Raw genomic sequence first — 20158 nt, forward strand, 5'->3', positions numbered from 1 at the left:
ACAATGGTGTTGAAATCTTTGCATCTGTCAAGAATATTTCTTTGGATGCTAACTCTCATTTGAGTGTAGAAAAACAAAATGCACAACTTCTCATGATCTCTTTAAACTGGGGAGCTTCTTTCATAGAAAGCTCTCTTGAGAAGCAGTAAAATCCAATGTTTTTATGTACCTTGTGTATTTCATGTTCCTAAGCTACACATTGGTAGGAAGTTACTGTACATAATGTATCCTAATCTGAATGATTTGATTTTAAGAAAGTTAGATGAAAACGTTGAGATTATTTGGGGACTATGGTGTACAGTTCTCATAAACTTTAGTTCCATATTAATCATGCTGGTATCCATCTGTGTAATTTACAAACTATAATAAAGAATAACTTAGAGGGAAAAGTGGCATTCAGTTTTATCTCTGGGGGGAGGGATAGCTCAGTGGTTTGAGCATTGGCCTGCTAAACCCAGGGTTGTGAGTTCAATCCTTGAGGGGGCCACTTAGGGATCTGGGGCAAAATCAGTACTTGATCCTGCTAGTGAAGGCAGGGGGCTGGACTCGATGACCTTTCAAGGTCCCTTCCAGTTCTAGGAGATAGGACATCTCCATTAATTTAAATATATGCGTAATATGCTCACTAAACCTCAGTTTGAAACTAGCATTAAAAACAAAACAGAAAAAAACAAAACTGTGGCTAGTGTTGTTGTACAACTCCAATTCCTCTTATGGGAGCTTGCATTTGGAGATAAGCATCAACTGTAGTCTTCAGGATAGACTTTCAAGGCCACATAGAACATTCCTGTGCATGCACACAGACTTGAAAGCGCAAACCAGTGTGCAAATATGCACACACAAATCCTGTCATTTGTGTGCAAGAAATAATGTTTAAAAAAGTTAATGCCCAGAGTTTATTAAGCTGAAATGGAGGTAGAGTTGCAACCCTCTGAAAATGTGGCCCTTCACAGTAGCTATGTAATCTTTCATTCTGAATGTCTGAGCCAGAAAGAAGCATGTTTTTCTTTTAAGCAGACACTGCATAAACTGCAGTATAACTGGGAGTGTGAGAGAGGAATCGGTCTCTTAGGAGTTGATGGGGAACCAGCATGGAATAGTGGTTAAAGTCTGGGTTTCAACACTTTGGATATCCAACAATGGTATGTGGTAGTAGTTAAAATGAGGGGGATTGACACAGGAAGTGTATCTCTCATAATGTACCTCATGAGAATATAAGACAATGTAATGAAAAAATAACGTAAAATTGTGACTGAAATACTGACGAGCTTCTCCTTCCCTCCCCCTCCCTTTGCAGGAAAAGCATCAGCGTGTTAGTATTTTCTTTGACTATGCAAAACGTGGTAAGAACACTGCATGGTCCTACTTTCTGCCTATGTTGAACCGCCAAGATCTCTTCACTGTGCACATGGTAAGCTTTAACTGCGTTTATCTCCAAAGATGCTGTGGTGAAAATAGAAACTTATTTTCTTTTTGGAGTTTGCAGATTCATAAAACTTAAATAATTCCTTTTGTGGTAAAAGGCTTTTCTTTTACAAGTCAGGCAAACCAGTTTTATCACACAACACATTTTGCATGACCATTTGTTACAAAATACATGCTGCTTTTCCCGGGAATCAAAGTAGTGTTATGTGGAACTATTGTTCTTTGTTCTGAATTATCATGCCTGTCTCATTGATCAGGAAATATCTGTGGTAAAAACAGTTTTCTTTAAAGAAATCTGTTTAGTTACTAGAAAATATCCACCAACCAATGATCCCTCTGTAATTATGCGTTTTAGTATACAATTTTGTAGTACCTTTTCAAACCTTAAGGGCAGTAATTTTATTATTCACTTCAATATATTATATGTAAAAGTTGAGGTTATTATAGGTTCTCTTGTCTGCTGCATTAGAGTACTGCAGAATGTAGAAGTCCTGCTGCATAATTTGACAGTTTTCCTCAAAAAATTCCTTGAATGCATATAAATTGTCTTGGGAAGACTGTAGGCATAGAAAACAGCTCCAGTTTGTATGTTTCTCACATGTCATAGGCATCGTGAAGAACTACTTATGAAAACCTGTTTTCTGTGTTGTACAGTTTCCTCCTCAGAAGATTCCATCTCATTTCCCCTGTGGTTTTCCTGTCCTTTTAAATGCAAAAATAAATATATAATACCCCGATATAATGTGACCCGATATAACATGAATTCGGATATAACGCGGTAAAGCAGCGCTCTGGGGGGGTGTTCTGTCCCATCGGGGGGGGGGGGGGGGGGATCAAAGCAAGTTCGATATAACGCGGTTTCACCTATAACAAGGTAAGATTTTTTGGCTCCCGAGGACAGCATTATATCAGGGTAGAGGTGTATATTTATTGCTTCAGTATGGGTGCATGTACTTATTTAAAGTTTCTTTGTGTACTGATATTTGTGAGCATTAAATATAAAATTAAGCAAATTGACATTAATGAATGTTAAATACCCAATTAGGACCAGATCCTGCAACTGGCTTTGTGTTGGCAGAAACCTGCCTCTGAAAGGAGCCAGTTGCAGGACCAAGCCCTAGACTGCAACAATGCTGTCTTAGATTTTTCTTTTCTTTTATAACCTCTGATCTGTGTACACTGCTTCTGCATACTAATGAGGGGCAGAGCCAACAGAAAAAGCTGAAGGACAAATATTAGGTATAAATAAATCAAACTATAAGGCTTTGCTTTGAAAAATGTATAAAGCAGCAGTATTTGTGTAAGTAGCAATATTTCCCCCAAAATTGGTTTCCAAAGCATACAGCAGTATTTTTTTCTCGATTCAATCTTTGATCACTTGCAACTGAAGTTCTATTTACCAAATTCTTTTTCAGGCAGCAAGAATTATTGCCAAATTGGCTGCCTGGGGAAAAGAGCTGATGGAAGGCAGTGATCTGAATTATTACTTCAACTGGATTAAAACTCAACTTAGTTCACAGGTAAAAAACCTAAACTTTAAACAAAAAATTAGAACGCACTCTTAAAAGGCTTACATTTTTAAACTTCCCTACAAAGGTATATAAAGTGTAAATGTGTAACTGTATTAACAAAATATGCATTATTTGTTTAAAGAAAAAAGCTTTAGATTTCAGTAATTACCAGTTACAATTAACTTTCAAATCCATAGACTTGCTTTCTAAAGTAAGAGATGATATAACTTCACATATACAGTACTTGAAAGTATATTCAATTCCAGCTAGAGTAAGAAAAGGAGGATTTTTTTTGGGGGGGGGGGGAAACAAGCACATTCTGATTCAGCATATCTATTTTCGTGATTGATTGAAAAGTGTCATCTCCACAAAGTCTGCACAGCTATGAGAGAGCAAACTGCATTCCATTTTGCTTTTTATATTTAATAACAAAGATGCTGACTCCTGGTGATTTAGTGTGAGAGAACATAATCCTTTTATTTCAGATCCCATATTTTTTGTTTTGGAGGGCTTGCACTCGGGGGGAAAAAAATCATGTCTTGACTTCTATGCTGAACAGTTTTGGAAATCATCTATAGCAATTGAATACAGAACTCCTTTTCTTGTTGCTTTCTGGAGTGTAACTGCACTCTAAGGAACATTGATAGATTCCAAGGCCAGAAGGGATCATTGTGAACATTTAATCTGATCTCCTGTACAACATAGGCCATGGAACTTCCCAAAAATAATTCCTAGAGCAGATCTTTTAGAAAAATAGCCCATCTTGATTTAAAAATTGCCAGTGATAGAAAACCCACCACAACCGTTGGTAAATTGTTCCAATGGTTAATTACTTTCTCCGTTGAAAATTTATGCCTTATTTCCAGTTGGACTTTATCTGACTTCAAGTTCCAGCCATTGGAGTGTGCTATACCTTTCTCTGCTAGATTGAAGAGTCCATTTAAAAAAAATTGTTCCCCCCTGAACTGTTCCCCACTTAGTCTGAAACATCTTGTTGCCTGCCTAAAAAGGCCTCGAGAAGGCAAACAGGGGTCCGTCGCCCGGTGTGCTTGGCACCAATAAAGACACCGAGGGGAGAAAGCAAGCCAAGTTTATTTCAGAGCTCTGAAATGGCACTAGGAGACCAGCATGTCTCAAATCCAGTGCAGCACATACAAACAACTTTTACCTTTTATACGCCAAGCAGTTTCTGTGCAAGCCTTTGTTCTGTTACTCCCTCTTACCCCTCCCACCCCTCCCTTCTGTAGCAGTTACAATTAGAAAAATTCCCATTCGTCTGCTTATCTTTTGAACTTGCAAGGCCTGTTTACAGCAGTCTGAGCAAAACAGCAGCTGTATGCTAGAGAAAAGCTGACCCTTACATTTCTGCTTCAACATGTAAGCAGTTAGCATAGAAGTAGGTGAGAGTTCACAAGATGGAGTCTTGTGGTTCAGGTAGGCCCAGAGCAGAAGAGCTTCATCGGCTTTTTGGCCTTCTACTCCCCTGAGTTACCTGGTAGCTATGCCTAGTGACACCAACAATCTGAAACTGTGAAGCCACCTAAAAATGCATAAATGTTTGAGCAATATTGGCATGTTCCAATAGCTCTAGTATAGTAAGAATGACTTGTTCTTCAGAAGCAAAACCATGTTTCTTTGCTGTTTCATATGGGTGGTGTTACTTTTGTGTAAGGTTGTTTACAAAAACAAACAGTTTGTCATTCTCTAATAATGGTGTGTTGGAGTGAAACTGAATTCTAATAAATTGTGGGACTCAGTTCAGTAGGCTTTCTGACCGAACTTTACTCAGAAATATTTTTGGAAATGAAGGACCTTTTGAAGAAGACCATATGGTTTCTATAAAAGTAAGAATCTTAAAAGCGTGACTTTATTTTTAAAAACTCAGTGCTGTGCCTTGATATCTTCAAATTGATTCAAGTGTTTTTAGATCATTTGCAGTTGAGTTTGAAATATAAAGAACATTGTTATAAATACACCTTTTTAAATTTTGAAATGTATTTTGTGATGTCTGGAAGTAATCCTGACTCTTTTCTAGGCAGGGAAAATACTTTGAATTATGTCAAAATTATACTTCAGTGCCATTGGCCAATATATAGCTTCACATTGGATTCTTTTGGACTGCTTATGTAATGCTGACAGACCCCGGTTGTTGGTGGGTGGGATCGAACCTGGGACCTCTGGAGCTTAGTGTCTGAGCCAAAAGCCAACTGGCTGTTAGCTAAGGCTGTAGAGCAAACTTATTAATCTCTCTCTCCCTCTCCCCCCCCCGATGGGACAGAACACCATACCCAGGAGATGTGTGGGTTACATACTTCCCCTAGCTAAGGAAACATGTCCTGAGCTTCAGAGACTTCCCAGTTGAGGCGGGATTGAGCTTGGGACCTCTGGAGCTTAGTGCATGAGCCTCTATCGCATGAGCTAAAAGCCAACTGGCTCTTCGCTAAGGCTGTAGAGCAGACTCATTTAACTGTCTCTAAGTGGTTTTGGTGCCAGTAGCTGGGACAGAACACCACACCCAGAAGGTGTGTGGGTTAAACTTAGTTTTGCTTTTGCTTCCTGAAGTTTCAAGCAGTTTCACTGTCATTTATTGATATTATCCAAGGCAGGGTTATAGTCTTTCTGCTTTCACCATTCTGAGACTAACCCTGTTATGTACACAAACTCAAAGGAGAAAATGCACTTCAGTGTATCTCATAACACTGTCCTGGACCACTTGGGTATTATTGTTCTGTTGTTGTTCTTGCCACCTTCGTATAAACAGGGATAATCCAAAACATTGGATTGTGAGAGGATGCTTTGCTATTTGCCAGTTAGTGTAGTCTTGATTTGTGAGGGTAGAATCAGCGTGATTTTTTTTTTTTTTCCTCACTAGAAATGGACTTAGCTAGATACAGTTTTGTCATATGTAAAAGGACTTTCCAACCGATCTGGTCAGCTGTAGAATAGTCTCTGAATGAAAATAGTGGAGGACAGTGACATTTGGGACACTCAACTGGCCTGGACAAAATAGTGGAAATTGTACTGTGGGGCTAAGGGATAATCCTGATTTTCATAAAGTTATTGTAATAGCAATATAATTGACTTAACAAGAAAAGCTAACAATTTTTGTTCTTGCACTAGAAACTTCGTGGTACCATGGGTGCTATTGAAACAGGAACAGTCTCAACCAGTGATGTGAGTATCTCTTTGTAACCTGTTAATGTTGTGGCCTCCTAAAACATCAAACAGTCTCTATTATTCACCAAATTTTAACTTTGACTGTATCAATTTTAAAACAGGCTCAGACTATAACCAATCCTAAAAGCTACATGGGGTGGGGAAAGGGAGAAGTGGGGAATTCATTTTAAAGGTGTTCCTATGTTTACACCTTAAATTTATTTTTCTCCCCCCTTGGGGCTTATTTTTATACTATTTTCTTCTTGTATGGGTTTACTTCGGGACCTCTGCCTCATGTGCACTCAAGGGAATGAATGGGAACATGCAGAGTGGGATATTCAGACTCTGTGATGAGTGGCCTGACTTGGAATCTCCCAGGTTCTAATGACTCCTGGGAGTCCAATCTAAGAGCTGTGGAAACTCCACCAGTCTTGTGCTAGGAAGCTAAGAGCAAGAACTCTGTTGGAATACTACTGACTTCTGAGAGCAGAATTACAACCAACTTCCCCATTATTGATAGTCTTAGTGGTGATGGCTTTTAAAAATGTGTATATACCTGTTAAATATAGGTGTAAACATAATTTATTTCTCTAGTTGATGAGGAAACTGGATTATTAGATCTTCTGATCCTGTCTCATACTGAGAAAGCGGGACGATCAGCGAGTTATCGTAAGTGTCTATACACAAATGCAAGAAGCCTGGGAAACAAGCAGGGAGAACTGGAAGTCCTGGCACAGTCAAGGAACTGTGATGTGATTGGAATAACAGAGACTTGGTGGGATAACTCACATGACTGGAGTACTGTCATGGATGGATATAAACTGTTCAGGAAGGACAGGCAGGGGAGAAAAGGTGGGGGAGTTGCATTGTATGTAAGAGAGGGGTATGACTGCTCAGAGCTCCGGTATGAAACTGCATAAAAACCTGAGAGTCTCTGGATTAAGTTTAGAAGTGTGAGCAACAAAGGTGATGTCGTGGTGGGAGTCTACTATAGACCACCAGATCAGGGGGATGAGATGGACAAGGCTTTATACCGGCAACTAACAGAAGTTACTAGATCACAGGCCCTGGTTCTCATTGGAGACTTCAATCACCCTGATATCTGCTGGGAGAGCAATACAGCGGTACACAGACAATCCAGGAAGTTTTTGGAAAGTGTAGGGGACAATTTCCTTGTGCAAGTGCTGGAGGAACCAACTAGGGGCAGAGCTCTTCTTGACCTGCTGCTTACAAACTGGGAAGAATTAGTAGGGGAAGCAAAAGTGGATGAGAATCTGGGAGGCAGTGACCATGAGATGGTCGAGTTCAGGATCCTGACATAAGTCAGCATGGATTCACCATGGCCAAGTCATGCCTGACTTACCTAATTGCCTTCTATGAGGCGATAACTGGCTCTGTGGATGAGGGGAAAGCAGTGGACACGTTATTCCTTGACTTCAGTAAAGATTTTGATATGGTCTCCCACAGTATTCTTGCCAGCAAGTTAAAGAAGTATGGGCTGGATGAATGGATTATAAGGTGGATAGAAAGCTGGCTAGATCATCGGGCTCAACAGGTAGTGATCAATGGCTCCATGTCTAGTTGGCAGCCGGTATCAAGCGGAGTACCCCAAGGGTCGGTCCTGGGGCCGGTTTTGTTCAATATCTTCATTAATGATCTGGAGGATGGTGTGGACTGCACCCTCAGTAAATTTGCAGATGACACTAAACTGGGCGGAGTGGTAGATATGCTGGAGGGTAGGGATAGGATACAGAGGGACCTAGACAAATTAGAGGATTGGGCCAAAAGAAATCTGATGAGGTTCAACAAGGACAAGTGCAGAGTCCTGCACTTAGGACGGAAGAATCCTATGCACTGCTACAGACTAGGGACCGAATGGCTTGGCAGCAGTTCTGCAGAAAAGGACCTAGGGGTTACAGTGGACGAGAAGCTGGATATGAGTCGACAGTGTGCCCTTGTTGCCAATAAGACTAACGGCATTTTGGGCTGTATAAGTAGGGGCATTGCCAGCAGATCGAGGGATGTGATCGTTCCCCTCTATTCGACATTGGTGAGGCCTCATCTGGAGTACTGTGTCCAGTTTTGGGCCCCACACTACAAGAAGGATGTGGAAAAATTGGAAAGAATCCAGCGGAGGGTAACAAAAATGATTAGGGGGCTGGAGCACATGGCTCATGAGAGGCTGAGGGAACTGGGATTATTTAGTCTGCAGAAGAGAAGAATGAGGGGGGATTTGATAGCTGCTTTCAACTACCTGAAAGGGGGTTCCAAAGAGGATGGATCTAGACTGTTCTCAGTGGTACCAGATGACAGAACAAGGTGTAATGGTCTCAAGTTGCAGTGGGGGAGGTTTAGGTTGGATATTAGGAAAAACTTTTTCACTAGGAGGGTGGTGAAGCACTGGAATGGGTTACCTAGGGAGGTGGTGGAATCTCCTTCCTTAGAGGTTTTTAAGGTCAGGCTTGACAAAGCCCTGGCTGGGATGATTTAGTTGGGTGTTGGTCCTGCTTTGAGCAGGGGGTTGGACTAGATGACCTCCTGAGGTCCCTTCCAACCCTGATATTCTATGATTCTATGAAAACAGAAATCTTAATGAGTGAAGCATAAGTCTAGATAAAAGAAATGCGGACTTCTGAATGCAAAATAATGCAGTTTTGCTTTTAGTGTCTCTTTTTTGTGATCTGATTAAGAACAGTCAACATTTCAATTCTGAACTTTGACTTTTTCCAAGGGCTTATTAGCCACTCTTCGAAATTGCATTTGGTTGAAACATGTCATATCTTCTAGACCTTCCAGAATACAGTGAAATAGTTTAGCTTTTTGTTTGTGTTTGTTTTGTTTGGGGGGAGGGATAGCTCAGTGGTTTGAGCATTGGCCTGCTAAACCCAGGGTTGTGAGTTCAATCCTTGAGGGGGCCATTTAGGGAACTGGGGTAAAAAAATCTGTCTGGGGATTGGTCCTGCTTTGAGCAGGGGGTTGGACTAGATGATCTCCTGAGGTCCCTTCCAACCCTGATATTCTATGATTCTGTGTTCAAAATGTTGTAACTGTTGAATAAAAATTCTTGAATTATAAAAATATAGCTCTGCAGAAAACAAATTCACTTGTGTGAACTTAAGGATATATTAAATACTTTAAAATCTATATTACTTTTTTTTTTTTTAAACAAAATGCAACCCATTTGGGCAGTAGATAGTTTAACTGTTTAATTTCATATGGATGAACAGTTAAGATGTTCTGACTGCAGAGTCTTTGTGATGGCAATTATAGAAAGCAGTTTGATTTCAAGCTGTACTACACAATTTTGCCACTCGATGGCACCAAGAAACAAAAGTATTTATCTAAAACATGTGCTGCATAATGTTATGTGATAATGAAATGTGTGGGACACTAGTGCTTCTGCTTATCAATTCACATTGAGTCAGGATATTACAATTACATCTGCATTGAGCTGGTAGTGGTAGCATCATTCCAGTTATGAGGAGGGGAAAGGAAGGGGCAATTAAATACTAAAAACTGAACATTAGCTGTTCGGTATCAAACTCTGATTGGCAGCAAAGGAAATTCAGAGGGTAAGTTGCTTCTGTCTCCTTAATGTATCCTATTATAAATACTGCAGAAAATATTACATATAAAATCACCCCAGATAAACCTCTACAATATGCAGCTACAAAAACGTGCCTTGAAAGTTTTTAGTGCTTTCTTAGGCATTATCAAGCCTTCTTACTTGAGTAAACTGAGTTCTGAGGAGGAGAGCGGAATTCCACGCCTTGTCTCCTCAGCCTTGGACACTGGGAAACAGCAGTGCATAGTTGGTTTATAAGGGAAGGTTAGACTCAATTCGTCTGTGTGATGTAGGCAGTGCAGTTCAGAATGCAACTTGGCAACGTAGCAGGTGAAAGTGAACCTCAACTTCAATTTTCTATATTGTTGTGGCATAGTGAAGAAATTTCACTCCACTACTCTTGCAAAAGCGGTGGCAAGATAAACAGTTTGACACTTGATGATTTTTAGGTTCCAAGGAAGGTGTTAAAATTAAAGGCATTAATGGCTTTTTAGGAGATTTATAAGCATACACCTGGAGTTGCTGCATCTCCTTTAAATGTAAAACAGTATCTTCACTAAGGAAAAAGATGTATTTTTAACTTGCATTCACTAGGTTGTTAATTTGGGTTAGTGAAGACAAAGTATGTTGTCGTTTTAACCCATGTTAACTGGCCACGGTTACCTGCTAAGGTGGGTTAAAACTGTAATTTACCTTGTCTTCACTAAGGTTTTAACGCAGGTTAGATTAAAGTTGGTTAAAAATACCCCCCCCCTTTTTTTCCTAGAGAAGACAAGGCCTAAAAGTGGAGACTGAAACATTCTCAGACACTCCTTTGCAATATTGCTGTTTCAAGTCTCTATTATGCAGATGGCCCTTGTCATAGGGCCTTAGAACAGTGAGTAATCTTACTTACACATATCCTTCAGTATGTAAACTGAGGATGAGTTAAGGATGCAATGACAGCCTTTTATGCAGACATGAGGAAATTATGGCTCATCCTAATGAAAAATGAGGGGTTTTTATTTTAATTGAAAGCAGTATTGGGAGATCACTTTTATGATTGTGTCTTAAAGATCTGGCAATTCTTAGTTTCAGTAATAGAGAGATACTTCCTATGTTGCAGATCAATGACTAAAATTTTTGAAATTTATACAGTTAATTTGTTTCAAGAGCTAGTAGTTTTGGTTTGTACAGCAGATGCTTCCATCCATGTTAAGGTCAGGCTTGACAAAGCCCTGGCTGGGATGATTTAGTTGGGGACTAGTCCTGCTTTGAGTAGGGGGTAGATGACCTCCTGAGGTCCCTTCCAACCCTGATATTCTATGATTTCTGTGATTCTATGTTACCTTTTACTTCCAAGATTTATGAAAGCAAATACCTATCTATTAAAATAAATGTCCTTGTTAATTATCACTGTGTGGTCTTCAGCTTCTGGTTATATAAAGGTAGAAGTGGGGGCTGGAGAGGGGAACGAATTCATTTGCAGTTCTTGTGGAACAGCATAAGCATCTCTTATTGTCTCTTACCTTTTCATTTCATCCAGGACTTGTCTTGAAATTTCTTTCCTCCTTTAAGTGTTTGAAATTCTTGACCTTCTACAATGTTGCTGATCTACCATGATGTTTTAGAGAAGGGGTTGGCAACCTTTGGCACCGGCCCATCTGGGTAAAGCCACTTGCGGGCCAGCCTGGTTTGTTTATCTGGTGCATCCGCAGGCATGGAGCCCCGGAGCTTCCACTGGCCGCGGTTCACCGTTCCCGGCCAATGGGAGCTGTGGGAAGTGGCGTGGGCCTAGGGAAGTGCTAGCCACTGCTTGCCGCAGCTCCCATTGGCTGGGAATGGTGAACCGCGGCCAGTGGGAGCTGCGGGGCTCCGTGCCTGCGGATGCTCCAGATGAACAAACCGGCCCGGCCCGCCAGTGGCTTTACCCTGACAGGCCGGGTGCCAAAGGTTGACGACCCCTGTTTTAGAGGCACTTGGAGAAAATACAGGCTTGTAGGAAAACATGTCTAAGTATGTTCCGATAAATTAGTCAAGATGTTTGAGAATCTTAGAGAAATCAGAGTAAAGTACCATTCTCATCACATTTTGAGAACTTTGCTGCTGCTGCTGCTATGAGAAGTACAATATGCAGACCAAATCACATTTTAAACTTCAGTCAACATTATGTATGTATCTTGCAATCATGGAGCTATTGAGATTGAGACGTGGGAGGGAAAACCTTTTAATCCATTAAGCTCATTGACTGTTCATATAAGAGTATTGGTATATGTTTTAATGAACATATCCTAGCAAATGATCGGGCTTTCCACCTTTTTTTAGGAGATTATTCCACACTATAGCAGACTTCACTTCTGGGAAACTCTTCCTGGTATATAGCTTACGTGCTCTTTTGTTAACATAATAAAATAAATTGTTTAGAAACTTTAAAAATACACCTTTTAAAATGTGGAGGTGAATTTTGGGGAATACATATTAATATTTTTCTGGTCATATTTTTATGCATAAATCTAGCTGAGATGCTTTAGACAGTGAGACCATTTACATACTGCTAAACAAGGCGAAGAATTACCATAATGTAGTGCGAGGAACTGCCCTATACTTGTATAAGCAAACAAAGGACTTCGGTTTCACACACACACACAGAAGGCATATTCAGATGTGTGTTATAAAATGGCCCTAGCAGCAGCAGTAAAACATAGTGCTTGCGTAAATTCTTTTCACAGCTCTTCTCTTCTCTATTTAGATTGTTGGGTTTTGGGGACTGGGACTGTCTCTTACCATATGCAGTGTTCTTTTTGTATATCCTATTCTTTTTTTGGAGCCTGTAGACACTAATACTTATTTAACATGCATTTATCTAATTTTTGCAACAATTGCCTCCAGTGGTCAAATACTGTTGCCGGCTTCAAAGCCCTGTACAGTGTGACTCTTGCTCTCCCCTAATCCTTCTTCTATCGGCTCCAGCTGCATGACATGACTTGTGTTCTTTTCTCACTCTAATCTCTGCCCCGGGGTTTCTGAATTTATATCCAGTGCCATAGAGGGGTTCTGTGACAGAGCTAAGATTACAGTTAGAGTTCTTGATTTTTCCAGGAAATCTGCCTCTTGTAAGAAATCCTGTTAGCTGCCAAAGCTGTGGCAATATTCCGTATTCCACCATCACAGTTTGATTACTGCTTAGATTTTCTGAAGTATAGGGATTTATGTTCTAGATCTCCATCAAATGAAGGAACTTCTAATAACACTTGTAAATCACAAAGGTAAGAAGATGAGAACTTCCAAGGTTTCAATAAGGACAAGGTGATATTCCTTTAGACCGTTTTCTCAGATCCTCGCTAGAGAGCAACTTCCAGGCTTTTGTGTCTCAGTGGCCTTGCTGGTGCTGCAGACTCAGTGGTCTGTTGAATGGAAGGTGGTTAGTGATCCACCTCTCTTTTTTTAATGCAAGCTTTGAATAATAGTTCTGCAGCTGAATCTGAAGTTGCTCAAACGCTGAATTGTTCCTGACTGACATCGCAGTTCCCGTCATACTGGGGAGAAAAAGGGAACTCCATTCTTCCTCTCTGTGCTCTGGAAGACAAATTTTCAAGCTTTCCAGTGAATGTTTCTACCTTGTTTGCATTGACAGAATATTCATTTTCCACCATGGAATCAAGTGTCAACCTTTTCTAAATACCAGCAATGTATACCTCTACCCCGATATAACGCGACCTGATATAACACGGGTTCACATACAACGCGGTAAAGCTCTGACATGCCGCTCTGAGCAGCGTGTTAAGGGTCCCGGGCTGGGCCGGGGCAGAGGGTCTCGGGGGCGGTCAGGGGCTCCCCTCCAGGGTCTAGGAGGCAGGAGCTGTGGGGGGGGGGGGGGCAATTTTGAGGGCCCCGCAGTCCCAGAGTGGCCCAGGGGATTAGCGGGGGGCCGGGAGCAGCCCGCTCCGCTTCCCTTGTCCCGGCCCCAGCCGTGTCTCTTGGGGGAGGGGGATTGAGGGAAGGGATCCCTCCTGCACTCACCGGCAGCGGTGGAAGCGGAGCAGCCCGGCCCCAGCCCGCTCCACTCCGCCAGCTCCCAGCTGCGGCGCTCCGCTTCCCGCCGTAGGTGAGTGCGGGACCTTTCCCCAACTCCTCCCCCTCCGCCCCCCCCCCAGCGACACGGCTGGGGCAAGGAAAGTGGAGCGGGCTGAGGCCGTGTCGCTCTGCTTCCCGCCGCAGGCGAGTGCGGGGGGCGTCTTTTCCCCAACCTCCCTGCACTCACCAGCAGCGGGAAGTGGAGAAGCCCGGTCCCAGCCCACTCTACTCCACCAGCTCCCAGCCACGGCGCTCTGCTTCCTGCCGCAGGTGAGTGCAGGGGGCATCCCTTCCCCAACCTCCCCGCACTCACCGGTGGCGGGAAGCGGAGCGCCGCGGCTGGGAGGTGGCGGAGTGGAGCGGGCTGGGGCCACATTGCTCCACTTCCCGCCACTGCCTGTGAGTGCCTGTCAGGGGCGGGGTGTGTGGATAGGGGTCGGAGCAGTCAGGGGACAGGGAGCAGGGGGGTTAGGTAGGGGGTGAGGTCCTGGGGGTGATTAGGGACAGGGGTCTCTGGAGGGGGCGGTCAGGGAACAAGGGACGGGGGGGCCAAAGCAAGTTCGATATAACGCGGTCTCACCTATAGCGCGGTGAGATTTTTTTTGTGTTCCGAGGACCGTGTTATATCAGGGTAGAGGTGTAGTATTAATGTACTGCCCAAGAGGTATTAATGATTAGTCACAAAAAATCTTAATTTCTTAATATGAAGAGGCTGGTTAGCACTTCACCTCCTGAGAGCCACCTCACTTCTTTGTGAAAGAAGCTGGTGGTGAAGATAACAATCTCAAGCTGCAATTCATAAAGTCAGAAATTCAATAACCTTTCAAAGGACTTGCGCAGGTTTCCAAGCATTTTCTTAGCAGAAAGATTTGGAGGTGTATGAAACGGTGAAGCATTTTCCTGCGTGCCTGAGTACTTGCCTCCATTTTTTAATGGTACTTGAACACTTCCATAAAGCAAATCCGGTCACAATCACAAGTACAGATTTAATAATATTTTGCTAGAGCTTCTACTAGCAGCCAGTTGCACACATTCTTCTCCTGCACTAGTTTAGACTGAATTATGGACACACCATTGCAGGACATAGGTTATAGCCATTTTTTAGAAAAATGGCTTTCAATTTGACGCTTTCTTCCAAAAATTCACATTTGTAGTAATTTTTTTTTTCTGTACTTCCTTATAAAGATTGTGTTGAACAGTTCAGGAAACACTGGTGTATGGAGACTAAACCAGAACCTTTATAGATATTATGAAAGCTAGTGTCCAGAACAGGAAAAATACTGTAATTCAATCTCTGGCCTACTGAAATTTTTACAAAATGTCAAGACTATTTAGTTCCTTAATCATAAAAATAAACGTGGTGTTCTTGTTTCCTCTTTAGAGTTCCCAGTATGTACAGTGTGTTGCTGGATGCCTGCAGCTGATGCTCAGGGTCAATGAATATCGTTTTGCATGGGTAGAAGCAGATGGGGTAAACTGGTGAGTATATTACTTACTCTATGCAGGAATAGTTACATTTCAAACATGCACAATAGGTTATTCCCCAAATGACCTTCCTTACCATTGAACTCTTTAGGCTTAATTTTCAAAAAACTTTCTTACTTGTAGCCATAGTATTTGAGCCTGAAATTCTTATTTGTGCTCGTATAGTAACGTATGCATGCAAACGAGCTGAAAAATATGGGTACTCGTTGAAGCCACATAACTATTTAGGTCTTCATAAAGTATTGTTCTATTAATAACTTAAAGGTGATCATAGCTATTTGTCTTAAAGGTTAGAGCACCATGCTGGGGGTTTGTTATATATGAGACTGAGATACTGCAGGTTATTGAAAACAGATTAAATAAAATTTGAAGGTCCAGTAGAAACTTGCAGTAAACTTTAATGTATGTATTGATGAAGAGTGATACTTTCTGGAGTTATAGCTCCATTTTATTATGTAATGTTTTTAGTAGATCACTTTCTATCCAAACCCTGTCAATTTCTTTCAAAGAGGAATAAATGGTACATGAGTTCAGAAACTTATCACTGGCCTTACTTGGAAAAGATCACTATGTAAATCTCTGTATTGTAAGTGACTTGTTAATTATTAGAGCTGATTGAAACTCAAAATTTTTGTTCTGTTGGAAATTCTGACACTTCAAAATTTCCTTTTGTCTTGAAGAGGATCAAAAAGTCAATTTCTAGTGAAATTAAAATTCTGAAAAACTTTGTTTTGGAAATATCAACATGATGCACAATTAACTTATTAAAAGGACACGTGCACTACTACCTATGTTAATTGTGTCTTTCAGTATCATGGGAGTCCTGAGTAACAAATGTGGCTTCCAGCTCCAGTATCAGATGATTTTCTCCATATGGCTCTTGGCATTCAGTCCTCAAATGTGTGAATATCTGCGTCGATATAATATTGTTCCAGTTCTGTCTGACATTCTCCAAGAATCTGTCAAAGAGAAAGTAACTAGAATTATCCTTGCAGCATTTCGGGTAAGTGAAGTTGACTGTAATTGTAGTGGGTTTACATGGTTTTGTCTCTTACCAAAGTGTTTCCATAGATTATTTCCAGGCATGCTGGGTTGAATGTGTAGTCCACATTAACTCTGGCTTTCCTTTCAGAGCCAGAGTTAATATGTGGATTCTTTGTAGGGTAAAAGGCATGCAGCTTTTTGTGCCTTTTTGAACTGGCAGATCCCAATATGAATGTTCAGTGTTCCTCTATATTCTGTTAAAAAATCCTATTTACAGAATGTGTTAAAAAAATGCTGATACAGAAATTGGTGTTAGAACACAAGAATGACACTCTTTTAACACTTAATAAATAGGTAAACTGGCCTTGCAGATATTTCATAAAAATGTACCAGCTCAGGCAGAAAATCTACTCACCAACATTTTATTGTGATTGATAGAAAATGATTTTATGTATATGTCCAAAACAAAGCTTTCTGAGGACAAACTTTGCAAGACTGGCATAAGTATAGATAGTGTAATGTATGTTGGGAGGAGTTATCCACATAAGAGCACTGAGTAGTTGACTTCTGCTGCAATATTATATCAGTAAAATCTGAAAATGGCTGATCCTGTCAAGATGTTTTATAATACCAAAGCATTTTTGCCTCCTGAATCTTTGCGTGCGCACGCACACATGCGCAAACATACTCTGATTTGAATGTGTCATCCCTTCTTGCACCCACGCATTGGATGTTTTATGTGCACACCTTTTCAAATGTGGTCATGTGTATAGTATAGGGAATTAAAATGGTTAGTTGAGGGAGGATGGTGGGGACATGGGAAACTTCCTTTTTATGGAAAGAGCTACAGTTGTACGTTTTGGCTGGGCTCCAATGTAATTACTGTATTTGGAAACTTGAAACCTGACAAGGATGTAATCTTCATTATGAGTTTCAGCCTTCCTAATTTTTTATTTTTTTTTAATTTTTTTAATTTTTTTTTGGTTTAACAAAGTTATAAGAATTTAAAACTTGTGGAGTATGGAACTTAAATTGCAAGCTATGCACTTCAGCAGTGATATTTATTGCACTTTTGTACTTGTTAAAAGGCAACCTTCTGGTCTTCATAACCATCCCAGAAAACCCACCCACCCACGAAATTATTTTCTCCCTACCGCAATGGTGTGTGAATGTATGGTCTCTAGGTTGCACACCCAAATTGAAACTTGTTGGACCTTGAACCCCAGAATGCCCTGGGGCCACTGGGCAGAGAAACTCAAAATATGGGAATCTGCTTTCTGGTCATAATCTGCTCTGTGGCAGCTAGGTATTTCCTGAATCCTCCATTTTTGTTGTTGCAGAGAGGGTTCACCTCAGATTCTCTCCACCTCAGTCTCTAGGTCTGGATGGGAGAAGGATGTTCAGTCTATGCTAGCTGTCTGGTAACATACCTTTTGTTTTTAGGATTGTCCAATAACATACCTTTGTCTCCAGGAAGTGCATGTTTGGAGTTTTTGTGAATCTTCCTTAAAGAGCTCAAAGATATAAAGTACAAAAAAGTATGTTAAGATTCCTGTGGTAACGTTAGTTGACCACTGTGCACATGAAAACTTCTGCGTCACCAGTTCCATAGCAACCTGCCTTTGTTGTGGTTACTCGCTAGATTTTTGCTACTATAAAATGTTTTCCCCACCTTTTTGGTGGGATTTACTCCCACCTTTCTTAGAATCATGTACTGGCTGGGGAAGGGGTACTCCAGAGGCAGTGCAGTCCACTGACCCACCGAGTTTCTTTATCCTTGAATGGTTAATATACCAGAAAAGGAGCTCCTGTTTCTGACTTTCTTAGACTAATCCATGCTATTGACCTGCAGAAATAAACTCTTCTTTAGCTGCTATAATCCTTTCTCAGGCTCAAGCAAAAAAGTACAAAATTTTACTTTTTTAAACATGTTGTTTAAATCTAATCTTCTCTTTTAATAATTGAAGTATACAGTCACCCAGTCATCATATATCAAACACTGTCTTCTCAGGAGATACAGACAGTGTCTTCTTGCAAACCTGGACCCTGCTGACAATTCTAGGACTGCATAAATTAAATACAACCTCTCGTCCATAATTCATTGCGTGTCTTCAGCAGTTTTGGTATTTCTGATTGCAAAATTGAGCTTTTACAAATTGGAGGGCAGTAAAGTATCACATATAACCTAAAGCCTGGGGTTTATAGAAGTTGGGGAAGAAAGTATCAGAAATAAATTAAATTCATATTGAATTGCATTGTCCATCTGTGCCTAGACATTCCTTCAGCTGTCTATATGTAAAGGATGACAGATCATGAAATTGGAGGGTGTGGGAGTACCTTCTCCCCCATTTCAGCCAGTTCGGTTGTACTTGGCTGTTGAAGGCAGCAATAGAACCTGAGAGTAATTTAAAAAAATTCTATGGTTGTATTTAAAGAGAATATTACTCATTGATCATGTTTTACTGTACTACGTGTCTAGGAAGTTTGAAGAACCCTAAATATAAATCTGACATTGTTCTCTTTAAGCAAAGTATTGAGAAACATTATAGTAGAAATGTCACTAAATTACTGGACTGACATCTGTTGGTGAGAGAGAAGTTTTTGAGTTTACACAGAGCTTTTCTTCAGGTCCAGTAAAAGATATTACCTCATCCACCGTGTCTCTCTAATGCCCTGGGATCTGCACACCTAAAACACTGCATACATTAAATCAGTGGTCCCGTTCGTTCGTTCGTTCTCTCTCTCTCTCTCTCTCCAGGTAATTACTTCCCTTGCTCTTGAAAGATATTATGACCTATTCATATGAACATGGCTTTTGCTCACTAAGGCTTTTTTTATATCGATAATGTGCATTATCATAGTAAAAAGTGACTGGCTTTGATTGAATAGCATAATTTGAACCTGATTAAATTGAATTAAAGATAATGAACTGATAGTGGGAGTCAATAAAATCACTGGCTGCTGCACTATGTGCTTATGCCAGCACTCTTCTTACTAATAGAGATGGGCTTAAACTAAAATCCCTGATCTGAATATGCCCAGACTTTGAGGAAGTTGACCTCTAGATTCAGATGTGAACTATGCATTGCAAGGCCTGTCTTTCGTTTTCTAAAATGTTATCATAGAATATCAGGGTTGGAAGGGAACTCAGGAGGTCATCTAGTCCAACCCCCTGCTCAAAGCAGGACCAATACCCAACTAAATTATCCCAGCCAAGGCTTCGTCAAGCCTGACCTTAAAAACCTCTAAGGAAGGATATTCCACCACCTAATATCCAACCTAAACCTCCACCACTGCAAATTGAGACCATTATTCCTTGTTCTGTCATCTGCTACCACTGAGAACAGTCTAGGTCAGGGATAGGCAACCTTTCAGAAGTGGTGTGCCGAGTCTTCATTTATTCACTTTAATTTAAGGTTTCACGTGCCGGTAATACATGTTAACGTTTTTTAGAAGGTCTCTCTCTATAAGTCTATATTATATAACTAAACTATTGTATGTAAAGTAAACAATGTTTTCAAAATGTTTAAGAAGCTTCCTTTAAAATTAAATTAAAATGCTGATCTTACGCCGCCAGCCTGCTCAGCCCACTTCCAGCCTGGGGTTCTGTTCACCTAGGCCTGCAGCGGGCTGAGCGGGGCGACTCGCGGTCAGGGCAGAGGGCTGGGGGTGTGTGTGTGGAGGTGCAGGGCAGAAGGCTGGGTGTTGGGGGGGAAGTGCAGGGCAGAGGGCTGGGTGTTGGGGGGAAGTGCAGGGCAGAAGGCTGGGTGTTGGGGGGAAGTGCAGGGCAGAGGGCTGGGGTGTGTGTGGAGGTGCAGGGCAGAGGGCTGGGGTGTGTGTGGAGGTGCAGGGCAGAGGGATGGGGTGTGTGTGTGTGGAGGTGCAGGGCAGAGGGTGTGTGTGTGGGGAGGATCAGGGCAGAGGGATGGGGTGTGTGTGGAGGTGCAGGGCACAAGGCTGGGTGTGGGGTGTGTGTGGA

At 41.4% G+C, this 20158-nt stretch overlaps 1 protein-coding gene across 3 annotated transcripts in view; it reads left to right on the forward strand.

Moving 5' to 3' along the window:
* ATP6V1H (ATPase H+ transporting V1 subunit H) overlaps window positions 1-20158 on the forward strand; it is a 99285-nt gene that overhangs the window by 20567 nt on the left and 58560 nt on the right. For all 3 annotated transcript variants that reach the window (XM_065398206.1, XM_065398208.1, XM_065398207.1), the window contains 5 exons: window positions 1298-1411; window positions 2841-2945; window positions 6057-6110; window positions 15092-15189; window positions 16006-16198. In XM_065398206.1, coding sequence (XP_065254278.1) covers window positions 1298-1411; window positions 2841-2945; window positions 6057-6110; window positions 15092-15189; window positions 16006-16198 — 564 coding nt within the window. The remainder of the gene's footprint in view (window positions 1-1297; window positions 1412-2840; window positions 2946-6056; window positions 6111-15091; window positions 15190-16005; window positions 16199-20158) is intronic.

Source organism: Emys orbicularis, chromosome 2, assembly GCF_028017835.1.
Source record: "Emys orbicularis isolate rEmyOrb1 chromosome 2, rEmyOrb1.hap1, whole genome shotgun sequence".
NCBI lineage: Eukaryota > Metazoa > Chordata > Testudines > Emydidae > Emys > Emys orbicularis.